This window comes from Peromyscus eremicus, chromosome 9, assembly GCF_949786415.1.
Source record: "Peromyscus eremicus chromosome 9, PerEre_H2_v1, whole genome shotgun sequence".
Lineage (NCBI taxonomy): Eukaryota > Metazoa > Chordata > Mammalia > Rodentia > Cricetidae > Peromyscus > Peromyscus eremicus.
The window spans coordinates 88,512,013-88,537,929 of record NC_081425.1 but is presented as its reverse complement, the minus strand read 5'-3'; the positions used below and the strand labels follow the sequence as shown (position 1 = coordinate 88,537,929).

The 25,917-nt window shown below is 41.0% G+C and overlaps 1 protein-coding gene across 26 annotated transcripts in view; it reads right to left on the bottom strand.

Moving 5' to 3' along the window:
* Slmap (sarcolemma associated protein) overlaps positions 1 to 21,231 on the bottom strand; it is a 123,157-nt gene extending 101,926 nt beyond the window's left edge. For 16 of the 26 annotated variants that reach the window (XM_059273990.1, XM_059273989.1, XM_059273993.1 and 13 more), the window contains exons 1-2: positions 21,127 to 21,230; positions 19,655 to 20,903 (exon numbers count right to left, since the gene is read on the bottom strand). In XM_059273990.1, coding sequence (XP_059129973.1) covers positions 19,655 to 19,852 — 198 coding nt within the window. In that variant the 5' untranslated portion in view covers positions 19,853 to 20,903; positions 21,127 to 21,230. Of the gene's footprint in view, positions 1 to 19,654; positions 20,904 to 21,126 lie in introns of all 26 variants that reach the window. The other 10 variants (XM_059274004.1, XM_059274002.1, XM_059274009.1 and 7 more) reach the window with 2 other exon arrangements.
* Positions 21,232 to 25,917: the final 4,686 nt, after the last annotated feature.

Here is a 25,917-nt window from a genome sequence, read left to right as displayed (position 1 = left end):
CAAAGCAAAATTTGAAATCATTAGATGAAGTCGTGGTATTAATCAATTTCAACTTTAAATTTCAGTAAAGGTTATAAATTGAGAGAGCTCTACTATACAATAAAATTATAATCTTCTGGAGGATGTAATCTGAGCCAATTTAAATGCTACACCAAAAGGTTTAAAAAGCAAAGTTTGAAGTTTTCTGGTAATAGTAGAAGTCCATGTAACAGGGTTTTTGAAAATTATATTGAAAACACTGAAACTTTTAAAAGTAGTTGTAATTCAGGAAATTATTCATACTTTAACTTTTGGAGATTTTTCTCACACTGTTTTTCAAGACTCAGAAACTCAGTTTCACGTAAGCTATGTTAGCAGCAGAGTTACACTTTCAAAGGAAGTGACAATGCAGATTCTGGGTTTTGACATCCACACTTTACAAGAGATAAATATTGTGCAAATAGAGTACTAAAGCTCAACAAAATGACAGCCCTGCAAGTCAGAAGCTTGACATGGAAATGCACACCTGTTAGCCCAACACCTGGGAAAGCTGAATAAGGAATATCATGAGCTCAAGATGAGGCTAAAATTTTTATTATTGGCCAAATGTAAGCTAACAAGTAGTTCTCAGAAAGCCTCTCTTCCCATACTTTGGACATAGTAGGCCTGAATTGTATCCAGTTATACATATTCAGTCTCCATAGATTTTTTTTTCTACCAATTGTTGTAGAATTTTAAGATGTGTTACATTTGTTTATTCTGTGGAACATTTAATGATGCAAAGATGTGTTGCATTCTTTTATGTTACATTTGTTTAACTCTGTAAAGCTGTATTACTTACTGTACCTGTCTAAAACACCTGATGGTTTAATAAAGAGCTAAATGGCCAATAGCGAGGCAGGAGAAAGGATAGGCAGGGCTCACAGGCAGAGAGAATAAATAGAAGGAGAAATCTGGGAGGAAGAGAAGAAAGAACAAGAGAACAAGGAGAGGAGGATGCTAGGGGCCAGCCACCTAGCCACACAGACAGCCACGGAGTAAGAGTAAAAGTAAGAACTACAGAAGTAAGAGAAAGGTAAAAGCCTAGAGGTAGACAGGATAATTTAAGAAAAGCTGGCTAAGGAAGGGCATTTATAAGTAATAATAAGCCTCCATGTGATTTATTTGGGAGCTGGTTGGAAGGCCCCCCAAAAGAGCAAAAACAACCAACAACAATTAATAATAATACAAAGATAAGTTCCAAACTTTCAAAACTCAGAACATTAAAAAAAAAATATGAGAACAGCATCCACGGCCACTGAATTTCTAGTTCATGCTGTATTACAAAGTTTAACATTCCAATATATTTTTGACATCTGTGACTCACAATCCATTAGCACAATATGTATTTAACTCAAGATTTCAACTAACATAAGCCTACAAGGGAATACTTGAATTATTTAGCTTTTCTCAAGCCATATTCCTTCTTGTGCATATGGACAATCAACATAGGCTTCATGAAAACAGCAACAATTAAAACCAAGAACAAACAAGTATCAACAAGTACAATACACAAGGCTTTCAGAGTAAAATGCTTATACTCTACATCCCCTCAATCAAGCATTTTCAGAGTGACTGCATTCACTAGCTCACTGAGCTTCCAGATCTACTACTGAATATCCCTAAGTCACTGAGAAGACAGCATGGATAGAACATGGATATGAATTAAACCCGGGGACAAATGTGTTAAAGGATGGGTCTCCAATGCACTCTTCCTAGCTAAGACTTTGGAAAAGTGATAGGATCATAAGTGCTTTGAACCAATCAAAAGTTTAATCCATTGAAAATTTTTATTGGAAGATGGTGGAAACTGGGCCTAGTAGGAGAAGTAGGTTACCAGATGTCTGCTTTTAAGGGGTATATCTTGTCCACAGCCTCTTCCTCTGATGTCTCTCTGTTGCCTAGTCAACATGAGGTAAACAGAGCAGCTTTTCTTACCATGTCTTGCTGCCATGATGCTGTGCCTAAAAACAATGGAGGCAGCCAACCAAGAAAACACACTCATAAATACCATAGAGCTAGGCTGGGGGTATAATGGCTCAGTTGGTAAAATGCTTCCCTTACATGAACAAAGCCCTGGGTTTGATTTTCAATACTGAAGAAACCAAATGTGTTGGCACATGCCTGTAAACCCAGTGCACAAGAGGTGGAGGCAGAGCAGGAGTTCAAAGTCATCTTTGGCTACACAGTAAGTCCAAAGCCAGCCTGGGCTACATAAAACTCTACCTACAAGATTACCACCAACAAATAGAGGTCAAAACTTAAAAGGATAAGATCACATATCATATATCAAAATATCGTAATAGCTCACTTACATGATTTTTCTATTTCATAGTCTATTAGTGGTATGGTTTAGATGCTGAATATCTACCCAAGTCCAGGTACTAAAGATGTGGTCTAATGGAAGGCACTATTGGGAAGAAAAGGAACTTCTATATGGTAGGAACATATTAGGAGGTACTTAGATCCCTGGAAACATGCACTTGGGGAATGGTATGTGACACTAATCACCTTCTCTTTCTCATTTTTGTTCCCTGGCCATGAAATAAATCACTATACTCAACCACACACTCCATACATAGAAAACAATAGCAACAAAAGCATAGAACTAAACAAATACTAGGAACTGAACAATACTTTTGAATGAACAGCCAGTCATTGGAGGAATCAAGGAGGAAATTTTAAAATTCTTAGAATTAAATGAAAATAACAGCACAATGTACCAGAACCTCTAAGATACAGCTAGAGGAGTTCTACCAAGAAAGTTTATATATAAGTGCTCACATTAAAAATTCAGAGACAGCTCAAAAAACCTAACCACACATATTTATTTAAATTAACAGACCCCAATTATAAAGGTAGAGATGAAAAGAGAGATGTTACATGTGCCAATGAAATCAAGAATCATTAAATAATATTTTGAAAGCTATATTCCAAGAAATTGGAAAATCTAGAAGAAATGAGTGAATTCCTAAATACATATAACCTACAAATTAAAGACATAGACAACTTAAACAGACCTATGACAAATGAGACTTAAGCAATATTTTAAAAGAAAACAAACAAATAAAAAACAGTGCAGGATTCACTGCTGACTTCTACTACACTTTTAAGAAAGAATAAGCACCAATACTCATCAAACTGTTCCACAAGACAGAAAGCAATATTCCCAGTCTCCTTCTAAGAAGCCAAGATCATACTGATATCAAACAAAGGAGGATGCAACCCAAAAGGAAAACTGACGACCAAATGCCCTGATTAACCCAGAAGCAACATCCTCAATAAAATACTTGCAAACTGAATCCAAGAACACATTAATAAGACCATACAGCACGACCAAATTGGTTTCGTCCCAGTGATGCAAGTTTTGTGCAGTATATGCCAATTAAAAAATACAGCATATAAATACCCTTGAGGACAGAGTTCACATGATCATTTGGCAAAGTTCAACATCCCTTCATGACAGAAGTCTAAACATACTATGAATAGGAAGAGTATATCTGTACATAATAAAGGAGATATATATATAGATATATATAGATAGCCTATATCCAACATTACACTAAATGTAAAAACAAAAATTTAAAAAAACACTTCCTTGAAAATTTGAAACTATTCAAGAGCACTCAGTCTTACCTGCAGACATAAGTTAAGAAAAAGATATAAAAGGGATACAATAGCATAGGCAGAAGTCAAATTATCCCTATTTGCAGATGACAAATACTTAAAAGGCCCTGAAGACTCCACCAGAAAACTGTGAGATCTGATACTTCAACCAAGTATCAAAATACAAAACTGACACAAAAATCAGCAGCTTTTCTATATACCAGAAATAAATTTGCCAAGAAAGAATTTTTTAGATCCTAGTCACAACAGCTTCAAAATAAATACATACACACATAAGTAAATACCTAGTAATAAATCTTACCAAGGAAATTAAAAACTTCTACAATGGGTACTTTAGGACTGAAAAAACTGAAGAGTAGAGAGATGGCCCAGTGGCTAAGAGCACTGGCTGCTCTTCCCGAGGACCTAGGTTCAATCCCCAGTATCCACATGGCATCTCACAACTGTCTGTAACATCTCACAACTGTCTGTAACCTCAGCTCCAGGGTATCTGACTCTCAGAGACATATGTGCAGGCAAAATGCCAATGCACATAAAATTTAAAAAATCAATCAATAAAAATAAAGACTGAGCCGGGCGGTGGTGGCGCACGCCTTTAATCCCAGCACTCGGGAGGCAGAGCCAGGCGGATCTCTGTGAGTTCGAGGCCAGCCTGGGCTACCAAGTGAGTTCCAGGAAAGGCGCAAAGCTACACAGAGAAACCCTGTCTCGAAAAACCAAAAAATAAAAAAATAAAATAAAATAAAGACTGAAAAAACTAAAAATAAAGACGCAAGATAAAGGAAAGTCCCATCTTCCATGACTAATAGAGTATTGTGAAAAGGTGCCTACAGATTCAACACAATCTTCTTCAAAATTCCAATCGTGATCTACATAAATATAGAAAAATAATCATAAATTTCATATGGAAAACTCCACAGTGCTAAAACAATCCTAAGTAGAAAAGTGATGCTGGGAGTATCATACTACCTAAACTCAAATCCTACTTCAGAGTTCAAGCAAGAAAAGAGACAAATAAAAACAGACAGCATGGCACTGGCAGGGAGACAGACGTGGAAGCCAATGAAATAGAACAGAGGAGACAGAAATAAACTCACACCACGACAGCTCCAGAAGTTTTAACACAGACGCCAAGACATACATGGGAAAAACTGACAGACTGTCCACAAATGGTAATTAAAAAAATAGCATGTCCACTCATAGAAAACCCTACACAACAATCAATTCAAAATGGACCAAAGACCTTAACCTAATATTTTAAAGCTGAAATTTTAAAGCTGCTAGAAGAAGTATAGGAAAGACCTCTGTAGGTAGAGTCACAGAGAAGACCCTTCTGAAGTGTTGCAGTAGCCAAGGAAGTAAGCCCAACTGTTCACAAATGGAATTACATGAAATGAAAGGGGCTCTACCTAGCTAAGGTGTAGCTAGAGTTTTCCTGCCTGGCCCACGGTCAGGGCAAATCTCTCTCACCCGCCAGTCCCACAGCCATTCAGACCCAACCAAGTAAACACAGAGACTTATATTGCTTACAAACTGTATGGCCGTGGCAGGCTTCTTGCTAACTGTTCTTACAGCTTAAATTAATCCATTTCTATTCATCTATACCTTGCCACGTGGCTTGTGGCTTACCGGTACTTTACATCTTCCTTGTCCTGATGGCAGCTGGCAGTGTCTCCTCTCTCTGCCTTCCATTTCCCAGAATTCTTTTCCTTGTCCCGCCTATACTTCCTGCCTAGCCAATGGCCAATCAGTGATTTATTTACTGACCAATCAGCAACACACTTGACATACAGACCATCCCACAGCACTTCCCCTTTTCTTTTCTTAAAAAGGAAGATTTTAACCTTTACATATCTCCAAAGTCAGCTTAGTATACTTGGGAATTTGGGCGTAGTTTCTCTTACTACTTCCTGCTGGAGGGGGGCGCTGTATCTTATGGGGATACAAAGAAAATTTTAGAATTATGGAATAGTCCATGAGGGTATGTCGTCTGAGCCAGTTGCCTTGAAACCATTCTGGATGTTGGATCATCAGGGCCATGGTGTCATCGGAGATCTTTCAGGGGGTCTTGGCTGGTCAAACCTGATGTATCTTAATCTTGAACAAATCCATAGCCTCTGGCTTTCTGTGGAAAAAAAATCAGAGCCTCCTTTCCAAAGCAACATATCCTTACATCCAAATTTTGAAGTCAAGGTACCTTTAAAATATACATTTTGGCATAACTCAACAGCTTTTGTAATCAAATGTTTTTCTTTAGTTACAAATATCAAAGAGAACATAATCCAGATTCTCTGTGTGGTAGCCATCTTTACGTGGCTTATTTTTTTATATTAGCTTGAGCCTATTGCTTTAAACTGTAGCCTTCTAAGCCTGAAATGGCGCTGGCGCTATGGCTGCTGGCTCCGCCCACTTCAGCTTCCCAACATGGCAGTAGTACGTTTTCCGCCAGCTCTGGGAGCCATCAACTCTCAGAAATAGTGGGTCTATGTTTCTATCAAAGTAGCGTGTAGCCCATAAACCTCTTTTTTTTTTTTTTTGTACTAGCAAAGGCTAAATCCACCACACAGCTTAATGTGCCACTTGCAGAGGCCTCATTCCCGCCATACTGCAGGTCGAGCATGCACGCCAGGAACCCGCCATAGTAGCTCAAACACGCAGGCTGCCATTAACTTGAAAGAGACAACTAGGAACTGTTTTCAGCTCCGTTTTAGAATCTTTTTACTCAGGTTTTAGGTGGAAACTCATGCCCCACGTTGGGCGCCATTTGTAGCTAGAGTTTTCCTGCCTGGCCCACGGTCAGGGCAAATCTCTCTCACCCGCCAGTCCCACAGTCACTCAGACCCAACCAAGTAAACACAGAGACTTATATTGCTTACAAACTGTATGGCCGTGGCAGGCTTCTTGCTAACTGTTCTTACAGCTTAAATTAATCCATTTCTATTCATCTATACCTTGCCACGTGGCTTGTGGCTTACCGGTACTTTACATCTTCCTTGTCCTGATGGCGGCTGGCAGTGTCTCCTCTCTCTGCCTTCCACTTCCCAGAATTCTTTTCCTTGTCCCGCCTATACTTCCTGCCTAGCCAATGGCCAATCAGTGATTTATTTACTGACCAATCAGCAACACACTTGACATACAGACCATCCCACAGCACTAAGGAAAAAGTGAAAATCAACAGAGTAAAGAGGCAGTCTACAGAATGTACTAGAACTCTAAATTTACAAATCTTCCAGTAAAAACAATGAACCAATAATAAACTGAACAGACAATTCTCAAAAGTGTAGAGGACCACAGAAGTTATCTAGTGAGAAATTACTCAAGGTCAGAAAATCTGAGCTTCTCAATCTTACCACAAGGACACATGCTCAACTATGTTCATATCAGCATTATTCATAATAGCAAGAACCTGGAAACCTAGATGCCCCTCAACTGAAGAATGGATAAAGAAAATGTGGCACATATACACAATGGAGTACTACTCAGCAGTAAAAAAACAATGATATCATGAAATTTGCAGGCAAATGGATGGAACTAGAAAATATCCTGAGTGAGGTAACCCAGACTCAGAAGGACAAACATAGTATGTACTTACTCATAAGTGGATAATAAATGTGAGGGAAGGGATGGCCAGACTGCATCCCAAAGCTCCAGAGAGGCTAGCTAACAGGGAAAGACCCTAGGAGAGACACACGAATGGCCCAGCGAAGGAGAGGTGGATGAGATCTGCATGGGTGGACTGGGAGTGGTGAGGTGGCGGCGGGCAAGGAGTTGGATGAGAACATGGGGAGATGGGAGGGTCAAGCTAGAGTAGGGACAGGGTGGGAGGGGAGGGAGGGAGATACCATGATAGATGAGGACACCACGGGAATAGAAGGAGGCAGGGTGCCGGGGAGGCTCTCGGGAATCCACAAGGATGACCCCATCTGGGAGTGCTGGCAGTGGTCTAGAGGGTGCCTGGACCACTCTGGTCACCAGTGGTCTACTCTGGTGACCGGTCTAGTGAATACCCTAACCACCACCACAGAGTGGTGTCCAGTGACTGATGGAAGCAGATACAGAGATCCACGGCCAGGCACCAGGCTGAGCTCTGGGAATCCAATCCATGAGAGAGAGGAGGGATTCTGCAGGCAGAGGACATTGAGATTATGATGGGAAGACATGCAGAGATGACCAGCCACACTGGTAGAAGCCCATAAACTGTAGACTAGTGGTTTTGTGGAGCCACCATGGGACTGGACTGAGCCCTCTGGTTACAGAAGACAGTTGTTTGGCTGAAATGTTTGGGGGGGCACCCAGACAGGGGGATCAGGATCTGTCCCTGGTGCATGGGCAGACTTCTGGGAGTCTGGGGCCTGCGGTGTGACGCCTTGGTGCAGTGGGAAGAAGCTTGGACCTGCCTAGGCTCAGTGTGCCGGGCTCTGCTGACTCCCCATGGGAGACCTTGATTTGGGGGATGTGGGGATGTGGGGTGGCTTGGGAGGGAGGGCTGGGGGGTAGGAAGAGGGAGGAGATGGGATCTGTGGGTGGTATGTAGAGTGAGTAAAAAATTTCTTAATAAAGAAAAATGAAAAAAAAAAAGAAAGAAAAAACAAAATCTTTGGCTTTTATCAGATGGAGAAAAAAAAAAAAAAAGAAAATCAGAGCTTGCTTACCCAACATGACTGTATAAGGAGATGATCTGGCCACAGGCGTGCTTACCAGGTATTTGGAAGAATCTACTTACACGTGGCTGTATGGTGTGCTTTGATCTTGAAAGGGGGAGGTCTTTTGTCTCTCCTCTTGGCATATTATAAAAAGCCCTTTTGAATAAAGCTAGGGGCTGTTGGGTATTGTCCCAGGTCCTCCCAAAGCTATCCTGTGTCCCTGTCTTTCTTTTCCTCTTCTAGGTCTCTCTTTCTATCTGATATTTTCTTATCCCTCTCTCCTCCACCTAAGAACCCTTCAAAAGCTCTCACACACAAAAAGCACAAATGGTCAATAATGTTTTTCAGGGTGTTCAACACCTCAGCCATGAGAAAAATGAGAATTGAAACTGCTTTTCTGATTGGCTGACTAGATTCTAATCTTTGAATTTTGCCTGCTTTTTTGAGGGAAATCATATATTAGATACTAATTTAAAAAAGACTATTATTACTTTACCACATTCGTAAGGTCACAAATTCAAGAGAATTTACTAAGTTTAGCAAACTACAACAGACAGATATTCAAGGGAGAAAAACTCTCAACAATGAAAATTCCTATTTATAAATTAAGTATGGTAGAACATGCCCAGCACTTGGGAGGTGGAGGCCTGAGGACCAAAAATTCAAAGTCATCCTTAGCTACCTACATGAGACTCTGCCTCAAAAAAAAAAAAAGTACACTTATAGAAAATCAATATACAAGATATTACTGTGTAAGCACACCAAGTAAACCAAAGGGAAAAATGAATGGCCACAGTTGAGTACCTCCTAAGTGCTTTTACATGAAGAATTCTCATTCAATCTTTCTAACAGTCCTAGGAAGTGAACTCTACTATTAGTCTGCATTTAATTTTCTTTTGTTTGTTCATTTTATTTGGTTTAGCAGTCTGGGAATGGAACACTCTCAGCCCTAGACTCCTTTACAAGTGAAGAAAACTAAAGCACAGATACTTCCCAGGGTGGCACAACTGGAAAGCCTTACAGACAGACACTGTCCCCAACAAGTGTATGCCTGGGCCAGGTGCTCAACGGCCTCAGAGATTGGACAGCAATTCTTTGCCCTTCCCAAGTCGGCTAACTTATGAGATGCATTCCCACAATACATTATTCTCTTTCAGGCCTTTCCGTCCTCAATGTTTCCTGTTCCCTAAGGCTAGAATCCACTGCTCTTTTCATCCAGCCTGCAAAACCTTACTCACTTTAAACAGTGATTTAAAAACAGCATTCTCTGTGAAGCTTTCTTAATTCCTCCCACATTTTCAGCCCCCATTCCTGGAGGAAGCAATACATGACTTTCTCGGCTCCCTGGAAACAATGATTCACAGATACTTCTACTGGTTATTGGTATTCTAATTCTTTTTTATAAAACTATGTACTGGGCTCTGCCCTGCACTTGCAAGCATTAGACAATGAGATACTACTAGCTGGCCTGAAATGCATAATGATCCCAAACTAAGTTCAATAGTAATTTAAACTAATACTTTGTTCTTCTCAAAACAATAGTGTTTTACCCCCTCCATGTTCCTGCAATCATCACAAAATCCCTGGGTTATCAGAATTTTTATATACTTCCCGGGTTCAGATTAGGCTTTTTTTTTTCCCCCCTGGTTTTTCCGAGACAGGGTTTCTCTGTGTAGTTTTGGTGCCTGACCTGGAACTCACTCTGTAGACCAGAGCTGGCCTTGAACTCACAGAGATCTGCCTGCCTCTGCCTCCCGAGTGCTGGGATTAAAGGAGTGCTGCACCACCACCACCCGGCCCAGATTAGGCTTTTAAACTATATCTTTAACTACCATTTCTCAATTCCCACATTAAAACTCTAGCATTGCAACTTCTCTATAGTATCAGAATTGGTCTCAGTAGCAAATATTTCAAAATTAGAAACAGCTTCTCCATCTACTAAACTTATTAAAACAAAAGTCTAATAGTGATTAGGACATTCACACTAAGGGAACAGAAAGAAAATTCAAACTACACTGCAATTCAATGCTGGGAATTGTGGCTCAAGTCTGTAATCACAGCACTTGAGAGGGGAAACAAGACTGCAAGTTTGAGACCAGCCTGGACATTATGAGATATTGTAATCCACTACTGTGGAGGCAAAGACAGGAGGCTCCTTGGGGCTCACAGGCCACCGAGTCAAACCTAATTGGTGAGCTGCAGGCCAATGAGAGACCCTGTCTCAAGGGAGGTGGATGGTATCCTGAGGATGACAACCAAGGTTCTCCAACCTATACACACACACACACACACACACACACACACACACACACACACACTACATTTAAAAAAGAAAGCAATCAAGAAAGAAAAGATGTTTACTAATCTATACATCTAAGTGAACATATGCAATAAAAATTATACACCAAACTAATACCAGTTCTAAGGTAGAAGATGACAGATATGAAGGATGAGTTTCTTTTAATCTATATGCTTCCTATTGCTGAAACTTTTATGAGAGCATATTCCTATTATTTAAATAACTAAAAATACAGAAAGACTTGAACATCCACATTGAAGAGTCTTGTTCAACTGGATCAGGTAGAACAAGTAGTTAATTATACATGCAAATAAAACGACAAGCATGAAAGTATTATGGAATCTAATGTACAAAGTTTCTTCGTGTTAAAATTAAAATCTACCACAAAGTATGTATTAGGACAAAGGATATAATCAATACTAATCACCAAAACCTATTTGCAAGTGCCACTATAAAGCTTACTCTTATGTACTAAAGTGTGTGTGTGTGTGTGTGTGTGTGTGTGTGTGTGTGTGTGTCCAAGGTGTGAATTCGCTGGAGATTATACCAAAGCCCTATGCTCTTTCTCTGAACTAGATGCTTAACATTGTCCAACTCCATGTAGCCCAGGATTGCCTTAACTTGTCCAACTCCATGTAGCCCAAGATTGCCTTAACTTGTCCAACTCCATGTAGCCCAGGATTGCCTTAACTTGTCCAACTCCATGTAGCCCAGGATTGCCTTAACTTGTCCAACTCCATGTAGCCCAGGATTGCCTTAACTTGCACTCTTCTTGTCTCAAGCCTCTGGAGTGCTGGGATTCCAGGCACACACCACACCCTCTCTCTAAAGTATAAAAATGTTCTTGGGAGAACATGGGAGAAGGGACCAGAGGGGATAGGGCACAGAGGAGACAGATATGAGCAAAGTACAATGATAGACATGTATGAAGAATGTCATTATGAAATCCATTATTTTGTATGCTAAAAAAATTCTCTGTGAAAAATTAAAAATAAATTTTTAAAAAATTTTTACTAGGTGGGGTCAGTGGTACAGCACCTGCCTAGAATGGCCTTGGGGGAGCTAGGTTCCATCTCCACCATTGCATTAAAGTTTTTCCAGGACTGTTTCATTCATTTGTACATGTACCTAAACTCCAATCTAAGAGAAAAACATCAGGAGTAGTAGAGATAAGTTTAGAAAAACATCAGCTGACTCAGAGAAACGGTTACTGGAGTCCTTCAGTTGTTGAAAATCTGTAAGGGACAAGTTTTTGGTTACACGCCACAGAACCAAAGCTTCAACTACCTTTTAAGATAGCAAAGACATAGTTAGGAGTGGCGGTGCACACCTTTAATCCCAGCACTTGGGAGGCAGGGGCAGGGGGATCTACATGAGTTTGAGGCCAGCCTGGTTTATAGAGTGGGTTCCAGGACAGCCAAGGTTACACAGAGAAACCCTGTTTCGAAAAAAACAAAGCAAAACAAAACAGTCAAAGCTACATAGTGAGACCCTGTCTTGAAAAAAACAAAAACAAAATTAAATTTTAAAAAAAAAAGGAGGAAGCAAAAGACAGTAAGACAATTTTATTACAACTATTAACTGTTAAGTCCATAAGAAGACAATTCAGAGTAAATGTTTAGTACTTTGGCTTTTACTCCATGGGTAAAAAAAAAAATCTAGATTCTACTTCAAACTCCCTTAGTTACTACTACTCACACTAATAGTCTCTAAACATAAAAACCCTTTTGGGTTTAAAAAAAAGTCAGACTACAGCAGTTCTCCTTGTTTCCTAAACATGTACACAGACACAATGAATATTTAAAACACATACTCCCCAAGAAAGTACTATGTTGTCTAAGGATGGATATAAAAACACTAATTTAAAACTAATATCACCAAACACAAGTTTATATAAAAGCCCAAAATATTTAGCAAAATATTCTTGCATATCGCAAGTTCAAATAAGTAATGATTTGTTCGGAGTACATATTGGTAATTAAGTGCATAACTTCAAACTGAAAACTAACTTGAATGACCTCCTGCCCTTCAACCCTCCAAGGGTGTATAGAAACAGACTGCTGCATTGTTCACATTTCACTCATTCAAACATTTATATAGTGCCTATTCTTTGTTCTCAAGAGCTCACATCTGGCAGGGCAATAGAGCATTTGCATTACACTTATTTTGTTGTCTATGTCCCATAATGAAGTTATAGTCAAAGTTCTATAGGAGTAGAGAGAAAGAAGCCATCCATTCTTCAGAGAGAGTCAGGGAAAGTTTCTCCCTGGAACTAAGCCTCAGGGATAAAAGGGAAAGGTCATTTTGGAAGACAAAAAAGCAGAAAAGGCACTTGTTTTAAAAAGGAACAGTGAGCACTGTCATATTCACTGGTAAACCAAGTTTGAGATGAAGAAGAGAAATAAAAGATGGGGATGAAAGACAGATTTTAATACTGAAAATTAATAAGCAACAATCAAGATTTTTTTTTAGCAGGAGTGTGGAGTATTTGCCTGCCCACAACACAAGAGAAAAGCATGAATCCCAGAAAGTAAAGTTTTTAAAATAAATGCCACCCTTTTCCTCCCCTCATCCATACTTTTTTCCTTTGGAAATGCTAGGAATGGAACCGAGGGCCTTATGCATGTTAGACATGCATACTACTATGGAGCTATACACCAGCCAGCTGTATTTTTCTTGATTCCAATATAAAGTAATTGCCATTAAGAACCAATCTCATTGCCGGGCATTGGTGGCAAACGCCTTTAATCCCAGCACTCAGGAGGCAGAGGCAGGCGGATCTCTGTGAGTTCAAGGCCAGCCTGGTCTTCAGAGTGAGTTCCAGGACAGCCAGGGCTATACGGAGAAACCCCATTCAAAAACTCAAAATACAAAAACACAAAAACAAAATAGAACCAATCTCATGTCAAATCAGGCAGTGCACACCAGTCTAAACACCAGAGAGATTAAGGCTAGATTGGGCTAGTTAGCAAGTTCTGGATAGCCTGAGCTACATAACAAGACCTTGTCTCAAAGCCTCCAATTTCCAAAAAAGAACCAATCTCACAATCTCTCTACTTAAAACCCTAAATGATGGACATTCTACTCCCTACTTGGTAGAGAACAGGTTTTCAGCTAACATAAATACCATTTAAGAAAATGGAATAGGAGCCTAAGAAGGTAAAGAATAGATTTAAAGCCAGGCGTGGTAGAGAACACCTTTATTCCCAGCATTCACTAGGCAGAGGTAGGTGGTTCTCTGTGAGTTCAAGACCAGCCTGGTTTCATAACAGCCAGAGCTATAGCTCACTATGTTTAGAGAGACCCTGTCTCAAAAGAAGAAAAGAATAAATTTACGGAGTATAGTCAATAACTAGATGGAAGGGGATGATTAAGTATATAAACTATTCTTTTTTATGTATTACTGTATATCATGTGTGTGCAGTGACTACGGAAACCAGAAGACGGTGTTAAATCCCCTGGGTCTGGAGTTAAAGATAGTTGTGAGCCACCATGTGGATGCTGGAAATCAAACCTGGATCCTCTGAAAGAGAAACCAGTGCTCTTAATCACTGAGCCATCATCTCTCCTGGCCCTAAGCTGTATTTTTTAAAACTCAATATATTAGATTAAATATTTTATCGATTTTTTTACTATTGTAAAATGCATCATGAAAGGAAATACACATGTGATTTGTAAATACAATCTAGCTTCCTATACATGTTTAATGTACCTTAAATATAACTTATCAGATAAACAACTTTCTCGTATAAACTAGCATTTCTAAAAAAAAAAACAAAAAACAAAACTTTTTACTTCTATTAACAAAAAAAAAATCTTAGAACTCGTTAAAACAAACATACAAACAAAATAAAAAGCAATGACTATATAATCTGCCATTCTCTCAAAGGCTGAGTCCAGGATCTTAGCAGTCATGTTTGGACACATCAAGGAAAGAAGCAACCTGGCTTTCTTCCGTTGCAATGTGTGGTGATGCATTGTGTACCCTAATAAAATTTGCCTGAAGATCAGAGAACAGAACAAGCCACTAGATTAAACATACAGGCCTGGCAGTGGTGGCACATACCTTTAACCTTAGCACTCCTTAGACAGATCTCTGTGAGTTCAAAGCCACCCTGGACTACATGAGATTGACTCAGTCTAGGGGAGAACCAGAGCCAGGCAGCGCTGGCACACACCTTTAGTCCCAATACTTGGGAATCACGCATCTTTAATCCCAGCACTTGAGATCTTATGCCTTTGCTTGAGAAGCACATGCCTTTAATCCCAGGAAGTGATTGCTGAGCAGAGAAAGGTATATAAGGTGTGAGGAGACAGGAACCAAAGGAGTTTTCAAGCTGAGGAGTCCTAGAGGTAAGGGGTGGCTTGTTCCTTTGTCTCTCTGATTTTCAGGCAAAGTTTATTAAGGTATACAATATATCACCACAGCAATGACTTCTTGCAATGTCACTGGAACACATAATCTCATTCCTGCTTCTATTCCTTTTCTTAAGCAATTCCTCCTACCCCAAACCCTTTTCCTTGATTCACTCTTATCTACAATTTCCTTTTTTTCTAAGCCCTTCAGTCTAGCTGAATTTGCATTTCATCCATGAACTGCTATCCATGAAACTTTCCCTAAAATCTTCAGTTGTTATAGAAATCCTACTAGACAAGTTAATCTAATACACCAGTCTGTTTGTTTGTTTTGCTTATGGCCATTTAATCATTTTCATTTCTACTGTCAACCTGGTGCTTGTACTTAATAAAATCATGTTTAAAATGTCATGGTCTTGGGATTGCAGTGTTTATGAGGTTGGCCCTATAGATATCAAATCAAGAATCAAAATGCCTGTGCTCAAATCATGGCTCTACCATTTACTAACAATATGAACTCAGGTATGTTAACCTAACCTCTTCTCCCTATGCCTCAATTTCCTCAGATGCATGAGAAAAAAATAAACACCTACCAAAGTTGAGAATGAAATAAGTTAATTTAACATGTAAAGCAGTGGTTGGTTCTCAACCTTCCTAACACTGTGACCCTTTAATACAATTCCTCATGCTATGGTGACCCCCAACCATAAAATTATTTCATTGATACTTCATGACTGTAATTTTGCTACTATTATGAATTGTAAATATCTGATATATAGAATATCTGATGTACAATCCCCAAAAGGATCATGACCCATAGATTGAGAATCACTGATATAAAGCATTTACAAGAAAGAATGAGATATAATGTACAAGTTAAGCTGTAATTTCTTTGCTCCAGGCCCTTAACTGTACACAACATTATATCACTTTTATTAAATAGTGATTTTGACTGTTATGTGATCTCTATCCAAAATTCTCTTTGGCTTTATTTTTTTTTTTTAATATACATGTCTTGTTATATAACCCTGGCAAACCCAGAACTCACTAACAAATAAGGCCATCCAAATATGTCCACTCATAATGCCTTCCGTATAACTACCATATGGATACATTTACTTGCTCAGTGGCATTTCAGTCAAGTGAAGAACTATCTATTATCTGCTATAAAATCTGAAGAGTTTATAGAGTCCACAAAAGAGTAAAAGATGATACATAAAAGGCAGGCAAGACAGCTGTTAACATCCCTAATATGAATTGTTAAGACTAGCAAACACCACACTTTGGCAAAACCATAGCTCACTCTTCATGAATTTAACATTAAAACTATGTATCCCTGGTAACACCCACACTCAAGCCCATCCATGACTTCATCTTTCTTTTGCTTGACAAACTCCAAGTTTACATCAAAAGCAAACCCCCAAATTTCCATTTGCCTACATTTTGCCAGTTTTCTAAAATGTGCATCTATGAGCTGAATAATCAAAAGTTTCAAATAATCCAGAATGGTGGCTCACACCTGTAATCCTAACACTGAGGAGGCTGAAGGAAGAGCATTGCCTCGAGTAGTCTTGAATAGAGTGAGAAAAGACCACGTCTCAAAATTTCAAAACACATGCTTCAAGTGTTTACTACTTCACCCAGCTTTTACTAGGCCTCCCATAATGGCAAATGCAGAACAGGTCACCAACAAAGTCAACCAAAGGGCATATTACTCCAGTTTCCTACCTCCAAGGCAAAATGCCTACTAGGACAGAGTTACCAACTTCACTACCTTCTACTTTTAAAATTATTTCTATATATTGAACAATTTCTGGACTTGGGATGTAGCTCAATTGGTAGAGCACTTTCTTAGCTTGTACAAAGTCCTGGGTTCAATCTTCAACACTCATAAACTGGATGTAGTGGCAAAAGCCTGAATTCCCAGCACTTTGGGTATGTATTGAGTTTGGCATGAGCTCGGCATACAAGAGATCCTGTCTAAAAATGAAAAGAAACTTCTTATTACCTTCCTAAGACCCCACAGCACAGCAGTGATTCACAAAGCACTGTTTTGGGGGTCACTCTTCCCCCCAAACACTCTCACTACTAAATACTGAGGCTTTAATAAAAGCAAAGCACGGGGTACTAAGTGATTTGCATAATGATCTCAATCCCTAAAACAGTAAGGGAGCAGTGGATGTAACTAAGTGGTACAACAGGTGTTTAGTGCACACAGGTCCTACATTTCTTTCCCATTACCAAAATAAAAACTAAGCAGGCGGTATTATCCACAGATAAGAAAACTAAGGCTTAGAGGTACTTAAAAACAAACTTTCCTGAAATGATATCCGTAAGAGTGGATTCTTGCATTTATACATATCAGAATTTTCAAGAATATATATTAGGCCGGGGGGGGGGGGGGGGGGAGTGTCAAGAATTCTCCTGCTATATTTACAGGAGAGCTCTTGAAACTACAAATTTCATATACAAAGCCAAACTGGTTTGATTTTCTATCTCCCAGGGTCTGGCAAAGACTACATGCTCAATATAAACCTGTCTGTCTGTCTAAGCCAATACTTTAAAATTAATTCCTAAAATAATTTGATCACAAGGGAAGATCTAACAGCTTGTTTAAACTAAATTAGGTGGTATAAAGATGAATAATTACACAAAGCCCTAGGTGCTATTTTAGCCAATAGCACAAAAAGGAAAAAAAAAAGTGAAAATGGGAGAAATAAACCAAGTCTACCCTTCAAAGAATTCTCCCCACCCCTCTCTCCTTCTTGACTCTCTGAGACAGGGTGTCACTACAGACCCCAGCTAGTGATCTTAAACTCATTAAGTAGCCACCAGGCCAGGCACTATTTTTCAAACAAGAACTGCAGTTGCAAAGCACGTACTATAAGCAAATCTGTTGTGTGATTATGCTAGACCTGTTTCCCAAGAACATAAAAAGGTAAAAATATACCCAGGCAGCGGTGGTGCACCCTTTAATCCCAGCACTCTGGAGGCAGAGGCAGAGGATCTCTGCGAGGTCGAGGCCAGCCTGGTCTACAGAGTTCCAGGACAGGCACCAAAACTACACAGAGAAACCCTGTCTTGAAAAAACAAAAAAAAAGGTAAAAATATAAAAAGTTGGCTGTATGAACACTAGTAGTCAACTGTTGGAATCCAATAAAGAACTCTACACTCATTTGCAAAGAATTACAGATCATCCATCAACGCACCCAAATGTTAGCTTCCAGGGGGTTAAAAAGTCAGTTTTACGGGTTAAAGAGCATCTCGTGTGACTCAGAAAAAGTTAACACACTTTTCATTTCTCATCCTACACACAGAACAGGTTATAGGCATTATTATGCAAGCATGCAGCACTTGGGGATCTTTTCTTTCTTTAAAAAAAAAAAATCAAGTTTATTTTGTAATTCCTTAATTCAATAGTTCACAAGTTTTACTTTCTTCCTCTAGAGGCTCAAGTTTCTTTCATTTCAAAACACCACTCTTAAAGATAAATTCTCCTCTAAAAAAAAAAAAAAAGACTTTAATCATGTCACTCAGAAAGAGGGGGCAAAAAGTCAGGAGACAAAACTGGAGACAGCCCTATTAGTCTTATGTAACTTAAAGTCAGAATTAATTCTGTAGCTCAACCAAAACCTTGAGTTTAGGCCCAAAGATGAGCTCTTTAAAATATTCTCCATACAATTTTTTTTAAAAACTTGAAAGACCTTATTTTTTTTCAATAGAAGCAACTATCAAGGTACAGTGCCAAGATAAACAAGCTAAACTGGATTAAAAATTAAAAGCAAGGCTAGGCTAGTGACCTTTAATCCCAGCACTTGAGAGGCAGAGGCAGGCAAATCTCTTAAGTTTGAGGCCAGCCTGGTCTATAGAATGAGTTCCAGGCCAGCTGGTCCCTGACTTTAAAAAAAAAAAAAAAAAAGAAAGAAAAAAGCCCAGGAATTCTTATTATAAGTAATATTATAATTGATAATATTGGATATAACTTAAGAAAAATAAGCAAATTTATTAATACTAATTTTTGCATATCATCATGTAACTACATTATCTCCCAAAGAAATTAAAACATAAAGCAATAAATTTCTGTTCATACAACTTGTAAACAACTCTGAAAATGTAATTATCCCAACCAATTAAATTGCCTTTAATTTTTACAAATTATTTCATCATGTGCAAATAAATATCAAACCTTACAAAAACATTAAGTTTGCACAGCAATTATCCTAGCAGGCAGGCCCGGAACTGAATTCAACTACAAGCTGTGTGTTAACTAACTACATTTCACCAGAGACACTGGAGCCTCGATGTAACCGTGGCCACAGATTCCGGCATTGCTTTGGGAACTGCTGTTTGCTTAATCAAGCAAGCAATGAACTGCAGATTCACCTTTCTAAGAGGACCGAAGGCAAGAGGTCAAGTTTCACTATCTACTTTCCCTAAACGAATTAGGGTTTGGGATTTCACTGGGAATGACCAAGTTATCAAGAAGTCATCGCCCTACCGAGACATTTAACAACAATACCCTCTCTGTTTTTCATTCAACCACTTCGATTAAATTTCCACTAGAATTCAGACGCACAAAAAGCTGATTCCACGGCCTCGAAGAAAAAGCGTCCTGTGGGAACAAACCCTGAGACGCTGCACACCTTATACCTCTCAGAGAGGGCAAGGAGAAAGAGAAGTCAAGATTGTAAAACACTGTAAGGGACATTACCTTGCTCGTCTTGTGGTCAAACCAGACGAGGGCATGGTTCCTTGACAGCACTTTGCAATCAAAGGTGGCATTATTCTGCGCTGGTCGACAGCGTGCCACCGAGCGGCCAATCTTGATGGGCTCGTCCAGGTAGACATGTCGCTCCTGAAACGGGTGTGAGTTCGGGCGGCAAGTGAAGATGGCCAAGGCTGACGGCATCGAGGACAGGCTGGGGAGGGGCTGTCTCTACCAGGGACAATGAGGAGCTCCTCCAGCTTCGGAATGCTCTTCCCAAGCCTATACCCCCTATCCCCCCAAAATTTTTAAATTAAAACAAACTGCGCATTGTCTAAGCATAACCAGTGAACATCAACAACTCTTCAACTGGGCAGGAAGACAAGCCAGCGCAAGCCCCATCACCTCCTTTAAAACACAGAGGCTCCTTGACCAAAAAAAGTCCCCAACCAGCAGCTTTCAGTCCATCTTCCCTAGGAAGAAAAGGCTCAAACATTGGGCAGCTTCGGCCAAGTAAACTCCTGGAAGACAGTTTGGGGACGGGAGGTATCCAGGCTGATGAGTCACACACCGATTCTTGTGTTTTGTTTGAGATCCCGGCCGCTTCTCCCCTTCGGTAGCGGAAACGTTGCGGCACTGCAGCATGAAGAGGGTTGGCCGGGTGCAGCCAGGAAGGTCCTCCGGGGCCCAGGGAAGAGGAGCCGAGGACCTCCGGGCGGCCACCGCCGGTCCTCGGGGGGCCTCGGGGATGAGAAGAGGCGCGGGGGGTCGACGAGGAGGGCTAGAGGGCCAGCGGGCCGGGGTGCATGGCCCCTGCTGCGCCGAGGCCGCCCGGGAGTGGCAGGGGTCCCCGGCCCAGCGTGAGCCGAGGCTGCGATCCCAGGCTGGAGGCGTGGGAGGGCGGCCGGGGCGCGAGTCCCGGGCACCTGGCGGGTGTCCCCGCGACCAGGGCGGGGACCCCGGCTCTGCAGGCCGGTGCGGACAGGCTTGAGCGCCCGGGCCGGCGGGAAGTTGGTTCCGGAGCTCTGGGGCTCGACGGCTCAGCACATGGGCCACCTCCCCTCAGGGTCGTCCTCGCGAGGGTCGCATCGCAGGGACGGGCAGCTCCCGGAGGACGGCGGGGTGGGGGAGGGAGGCCGGCCCGGGGCTGGAGGGAGAGGCCTGGAGGCCGGGGCTGGGTCCGCCGCAGCCTCCTCCACGGGCGGCCAGTGCGGCAAGCTCAGGCGCTGGCGGGCGACGCAGGAAACTTTCCGACCTAGTGGGGGGAAGACAGCAAAACAAACGGCAGTCAGGAGCCGGTGCCCGCTCGCCCCAGCCCTCAACCCCTTCAGCCAGCCCCGGCCAGCCCCGGCCGCTGGCTGCGACCTCGGGCGACCTCCTCTCCGGCAGGCTCCAGGGATCGGGAGCCGGGGCGGCACGCCGGTCCTGCCTCCCTCGCCGACACCGCCGCCTCCACCTCCGCCGCCGCCTCAGCTTACCTTGCCAGCGCTGGCCGCCATAGTGACTCTGACTGAAACCTACCCGGTGCACCGCCACGGGAACGCGCACCCTTTTTCTAGGGCCCTCCTCCGCCGTCTCCCGTGCCGTAGTCCCGGGGTGTCACGTGAGCGACGCTGCGGGAGCCATGTCTGTCACTGGCAGGGAAGAGGGCAAGCCCGTTCTTAACAGGCCTCCGGCGCCATCTTTGGTAAGGGCCAGGAGCTTCAACCCTCCGGACAACCTTAACGACCATTTTGGTAAAGGGCAAGAGAAACTTTAGAGGGGTTGAATGTTTCAAGAACACACAGCGGCGGCTTCCTGGTTCAACTTATGAAAGTACCAACCTTTATTTAAATTTATTCAGTGTAGTTCTCACTGGAAATACTAACGCCTCAGGAGGATAGATCCAGGCAAAGTAAAGACACATTAGCAGCCGTCGTAGCTAAGGGCAACTGAGTCACTCACCATTGCCCTACTGGTGACCAAACAAATTCCACAAGTCCCTAGATTTCATAACATCAGAAGGACTTTCCTCGCTGTGCAAATTCTCCGTGCTTTCCATTCCAAATGTGTGTCCTTTTCACGGATGCGACAGTTTCTCAGGACTCCTACGTGGATTCTAACCTGGAAGTAGTGAAACCAGAAAGTTTTAGGGCTTTTGTTTTGTTGGGGGGAGTGGAGGTTGTGAGTTAGAGACAGGGTTTCTCAGTGTAGCTCTGGCTGCCCTGGAAGTCTCTGTGTAGACCAGGCTGGCCTCGAACTCAGAGATCCACCCGCCTCTGCCTCCTAAATACTGGGATTAAAAGCGTGTGCCTTGAGACCCGGAAAGTTTTAAAACACATTCCAAAGAGGGATCGAAAGTTTCTAATAGGAAAATATGGAGTGTTGCCCAACTAACAATCCTGAAGTATGTGTTAAACCTGAGAATCACAAGGAGAAAGATCAGTATGTAAGGAGTCATTGTTCTAAAGAAGAAAAAAAAAGCGTAGCCAGAGCTGAATGGAAACCTTAAGGAAAGACTGTAAGAATCTTAATCTTTTAGAATCAGTGTTGACTTCATTCTTGAGATTCCTGTGACCACAGTCTTTCTTGTGACACCTTGGGCATGTCTTTAAACTTCTTTGGGCCACTTTTTGTCTTCTATAACATAATGATAATAATACATAACCCCCTTGTAGAGAGACTTCGTGATATTAAACCACATTGTCCCAACAGAGTATTCATTTCAATCCTTCTGTAGAGCTTTAGAACTATGCTGAGTCCAGGGGACACACATAAACACAGGCTTAATCTCTGCCCTCTGGTTGTATAACCAGTGTTGCAGCTTTGAGACTGAAGGAATAAAATAAGGTAACTTGACTTCATTATATTCAGAACTCTGCTAAAGGGAGTCAGGGACTTTTTCCTTCTGGGAAAAGTAACAAAAAATGAATGAAGGAAAGTTGAAGGACTACAATAAATATGGTATTTGCTGAATGGTTTACTAAATTTCCAGGAAGAGGGAGAGTAAGTAATAAAATGAGGCTGTTTAAAACAATACATCAGTGTGCCTGGTACAGTGGCTAAGTAAATATTTAATATGTAAATGGAAATCACATACTGTTATTATTAGATATAGTCATACTTTCTTTGGACTGCCAACTCCCAAATAATGACACAGAGACTTTTTATTAGTTATGAAAGCTTGGCCTTAGCATAGGCTTGTTCCCAACTAGATCTTTAAACCTAAATTAACCTGTTTATATTAATCTACATTCTATCATGTGGCTCATTACCTCTCCTTAGTACCATACTTCCTCCACATCTGACTGGAGAATACCCCACCTTAGATTTTTTTCCAGAGTTCCTATCTTGGCCCAGAAAACCCACCTAGTCTCTCCTGCTTAGCCATTGGCTGTTCAGCTCTTTATTAAACCAATCAGAAGGTACCTTAGGCAAGTGAGGTAAAACAGAGACACAGCTCCACACAGCTTACAAAAAGATGATCCCAACGATTAAAGGATAAAGTAGGGGCAGCACCAAGTGAATCTGGACACAATAAGTAATGTATTATAAAGATGTATGTATATGTGTGTGTGTGCAAGTGTGCACGCGCACATGCATGCAAAAGCACTCTTGTGCTTGAAGCTTAAATTTGGGGAAATATGAATGCCCAAGACCTGGTCCTTCATGCATCAGGCTTTCTGGGACCACCAGCCCCAAATCATGACACAGAGACTTAGCTTAGGCTTGTTTCTAGCTAGTTTTTTTTTTAACTTAAATTAACCCATTTCTACTAATCCGTGTGCTGTCTCGAGGCTCATTTACCTCAACTATGTACTGTCCATCCTGCTTCCCTGCTTCCTCCTTGTCTGGCTGGCTCCCAATTGGCTGGCTAGCTCCCCTTTTCTCTCTGCCCACCAGCCCCACCTGTCCCTCCTCTGCCTAGCTATTGACCATTCAGCTTTTTATTAGACCAATCACGTACCTTAAGCAGGCAAGGTAAGATAGCAACACACCTTTACATAGTTAAACAAATGCAGCATAAACAAATGCAACATATCTTTACACAGTTAAACAAATATTCTATATTTCACAACACCATCACACTTTATGATTCATTTCAACAAATATATTGAATAACTACAATACCCCAGGTGTTTTGTCCTAGAGAATAAGGACATACTGTAAAGTTTTATTATCGGGATGAAAATTTTTCACTTCTGATAACTTTTAGCCTTAAAATAATAAAGTAAACCACACATGGTAGAGCATGCCTTTAATCCCATCACTCAGGAGACAGAGGCAAATGGATCTCTGAGTTAGAAGTCAGCCTTAACAAGTTCCAGGCTAGCCAAGGCTACATCATGAGATCCTGTCTCAATAAAGTAAAAAAAAATTTCTACAAATCTCTAATGAGTTATGTGCATGAATTTTAAAGTTACTTAATCATGTTTCTACTCATTCTACAAACATTTAATTGAATACCCACTGGGAAACAGAAACTGTCAAATACCCTGGAATTTCAAAAGTGAAGAAGAATAAAGAATCCCTAAAGTTTCTTATAGTTTAGATGAAGCACAATAAGATCCTTTCTGTATTTGGAGTGACTCAAAAGTAATGGGAGCACAGAATAATTTATACTGGGGCTTCAAACATGAGTAGGAGCTGGGGATGTAGGCCAGGAGCAGAATGATGACCTACTATTTGCATGGCCTTGGGGCTACCTCAGGACCAGAAGTGTTGTGGGGTATTTGTGCACTGTATGTTGACATTGCTGTGATCAGTTTAATAAAGAGCTGAGTGGCCAATAGCTAGACAGGAGGTATGGGTGGGACTTCCAGGCAGAGAGAAAAGAATTAGGAGATGAGTCAAGGGACACCAGGAGACACAAAGAGGAAAGAGGAGGTGCAAAATGGGAGAGAGGCAATACCATATGATAGAACATAGATTAATATATGGGTTAATTTAGGTTATAAGAGCTAGATAAGAACAAACCTAAGCTATAGGCCCCCAACTTTCAGAATTAATAAAAAGTCCATGTTGTTATTTGTGAGTTGGTAGCCCAAAGAAAAATCTGTCTACATACAAGAACAAAACAATCAAAAATGTTGGACTAAGCGAGTTAATCTGGTACTAATGAGATAGAAATATTTTAAGCCAAAGTGATATCCTGAACCTAGACACTTGAGAAGACAAGACTCTAAGGGAATTAGAAAGAGGTCTGTATTACTGGAGAATGGTGTTGTCTTCATTAGGGTTTCTATTGCTGTGAAGAGACACCATGACTATGGCAACTCTTACAAGGAAGACATTTAATTGAGGGGGCTCGCTTACAGTTTCAGAAGTTCAGTCCATTATCAGCATGATAGGGAGCATAGCGACGTGCAGGCAGACATGGTGCTGGAGAAGTAGCTGGAGTCCTACATCTTGCAGGCAACAGGAAATTGACTGAAACACTGGGCAGTATTCTGAGCAGAGAAAACCTCAAAGCCTGCCACCACAGTGAGACACTTCTTCTAACAAGGCCATACCTTCTCCAACAAAGGCACACTTCCAAATAGTGCCACTTCCTATGAGGTTATGGGGTCCAATTACATTCCAACTACCACAAGGGGTAGGAGAATGAGTGTGAAGGGGTCAGAGGTCAGAGAACTTGTAACCAGTGCAATAGACTGTTGGACTTTTTCGTCAGGACCACAGGCTTCCAAATAGTGACATGGAGACATTATTAATTATGAAAGCTCAACCTGTAGCTTAGGCTTGTTAGTAACTAGTTCTTACAACTTTAATTAACCCATTTTTATTCATCTATGTGTTGCCACGTGACTCGTGGCTTTTACCTCTTTTCTTGCATTGTCTATTCCCTTTCGTCCATTGGTGACTCTTCCCTTCTTCTTCCTAGCATCCTCTGTGCTTGGAAATCCTGCCTAGCTGTAGGCCAGTCAGCTTTTTATTAAACCAATCTGAGTGACACATCTTCACAGTGTACAATAAAATTATTCCTCAATAGTAGACTTCAGAACATTTTCCTTTTCCTTCTAGAAGGCCAAAGTAGAATAATTAAACAAAAAAAAAAAAAAAAAAAAAAAACCTTACAGAATCAAGCATGATGTCTATTGTCATTTTATAACACATAGTGAATTCCTCAGCCTCGCTAGGTCTGTGTCCTCATTTGGAAAAATGCATGTAATATTTCCCAGAATCATGTTTGTATTTAGTAAGATAGTTCAAGAAAAAATACCAGCCATGAAGACCGGAAAACAGGAGGTTCTCTGAAAAAATGTTGTTTTATTATTGTTACCAATAGA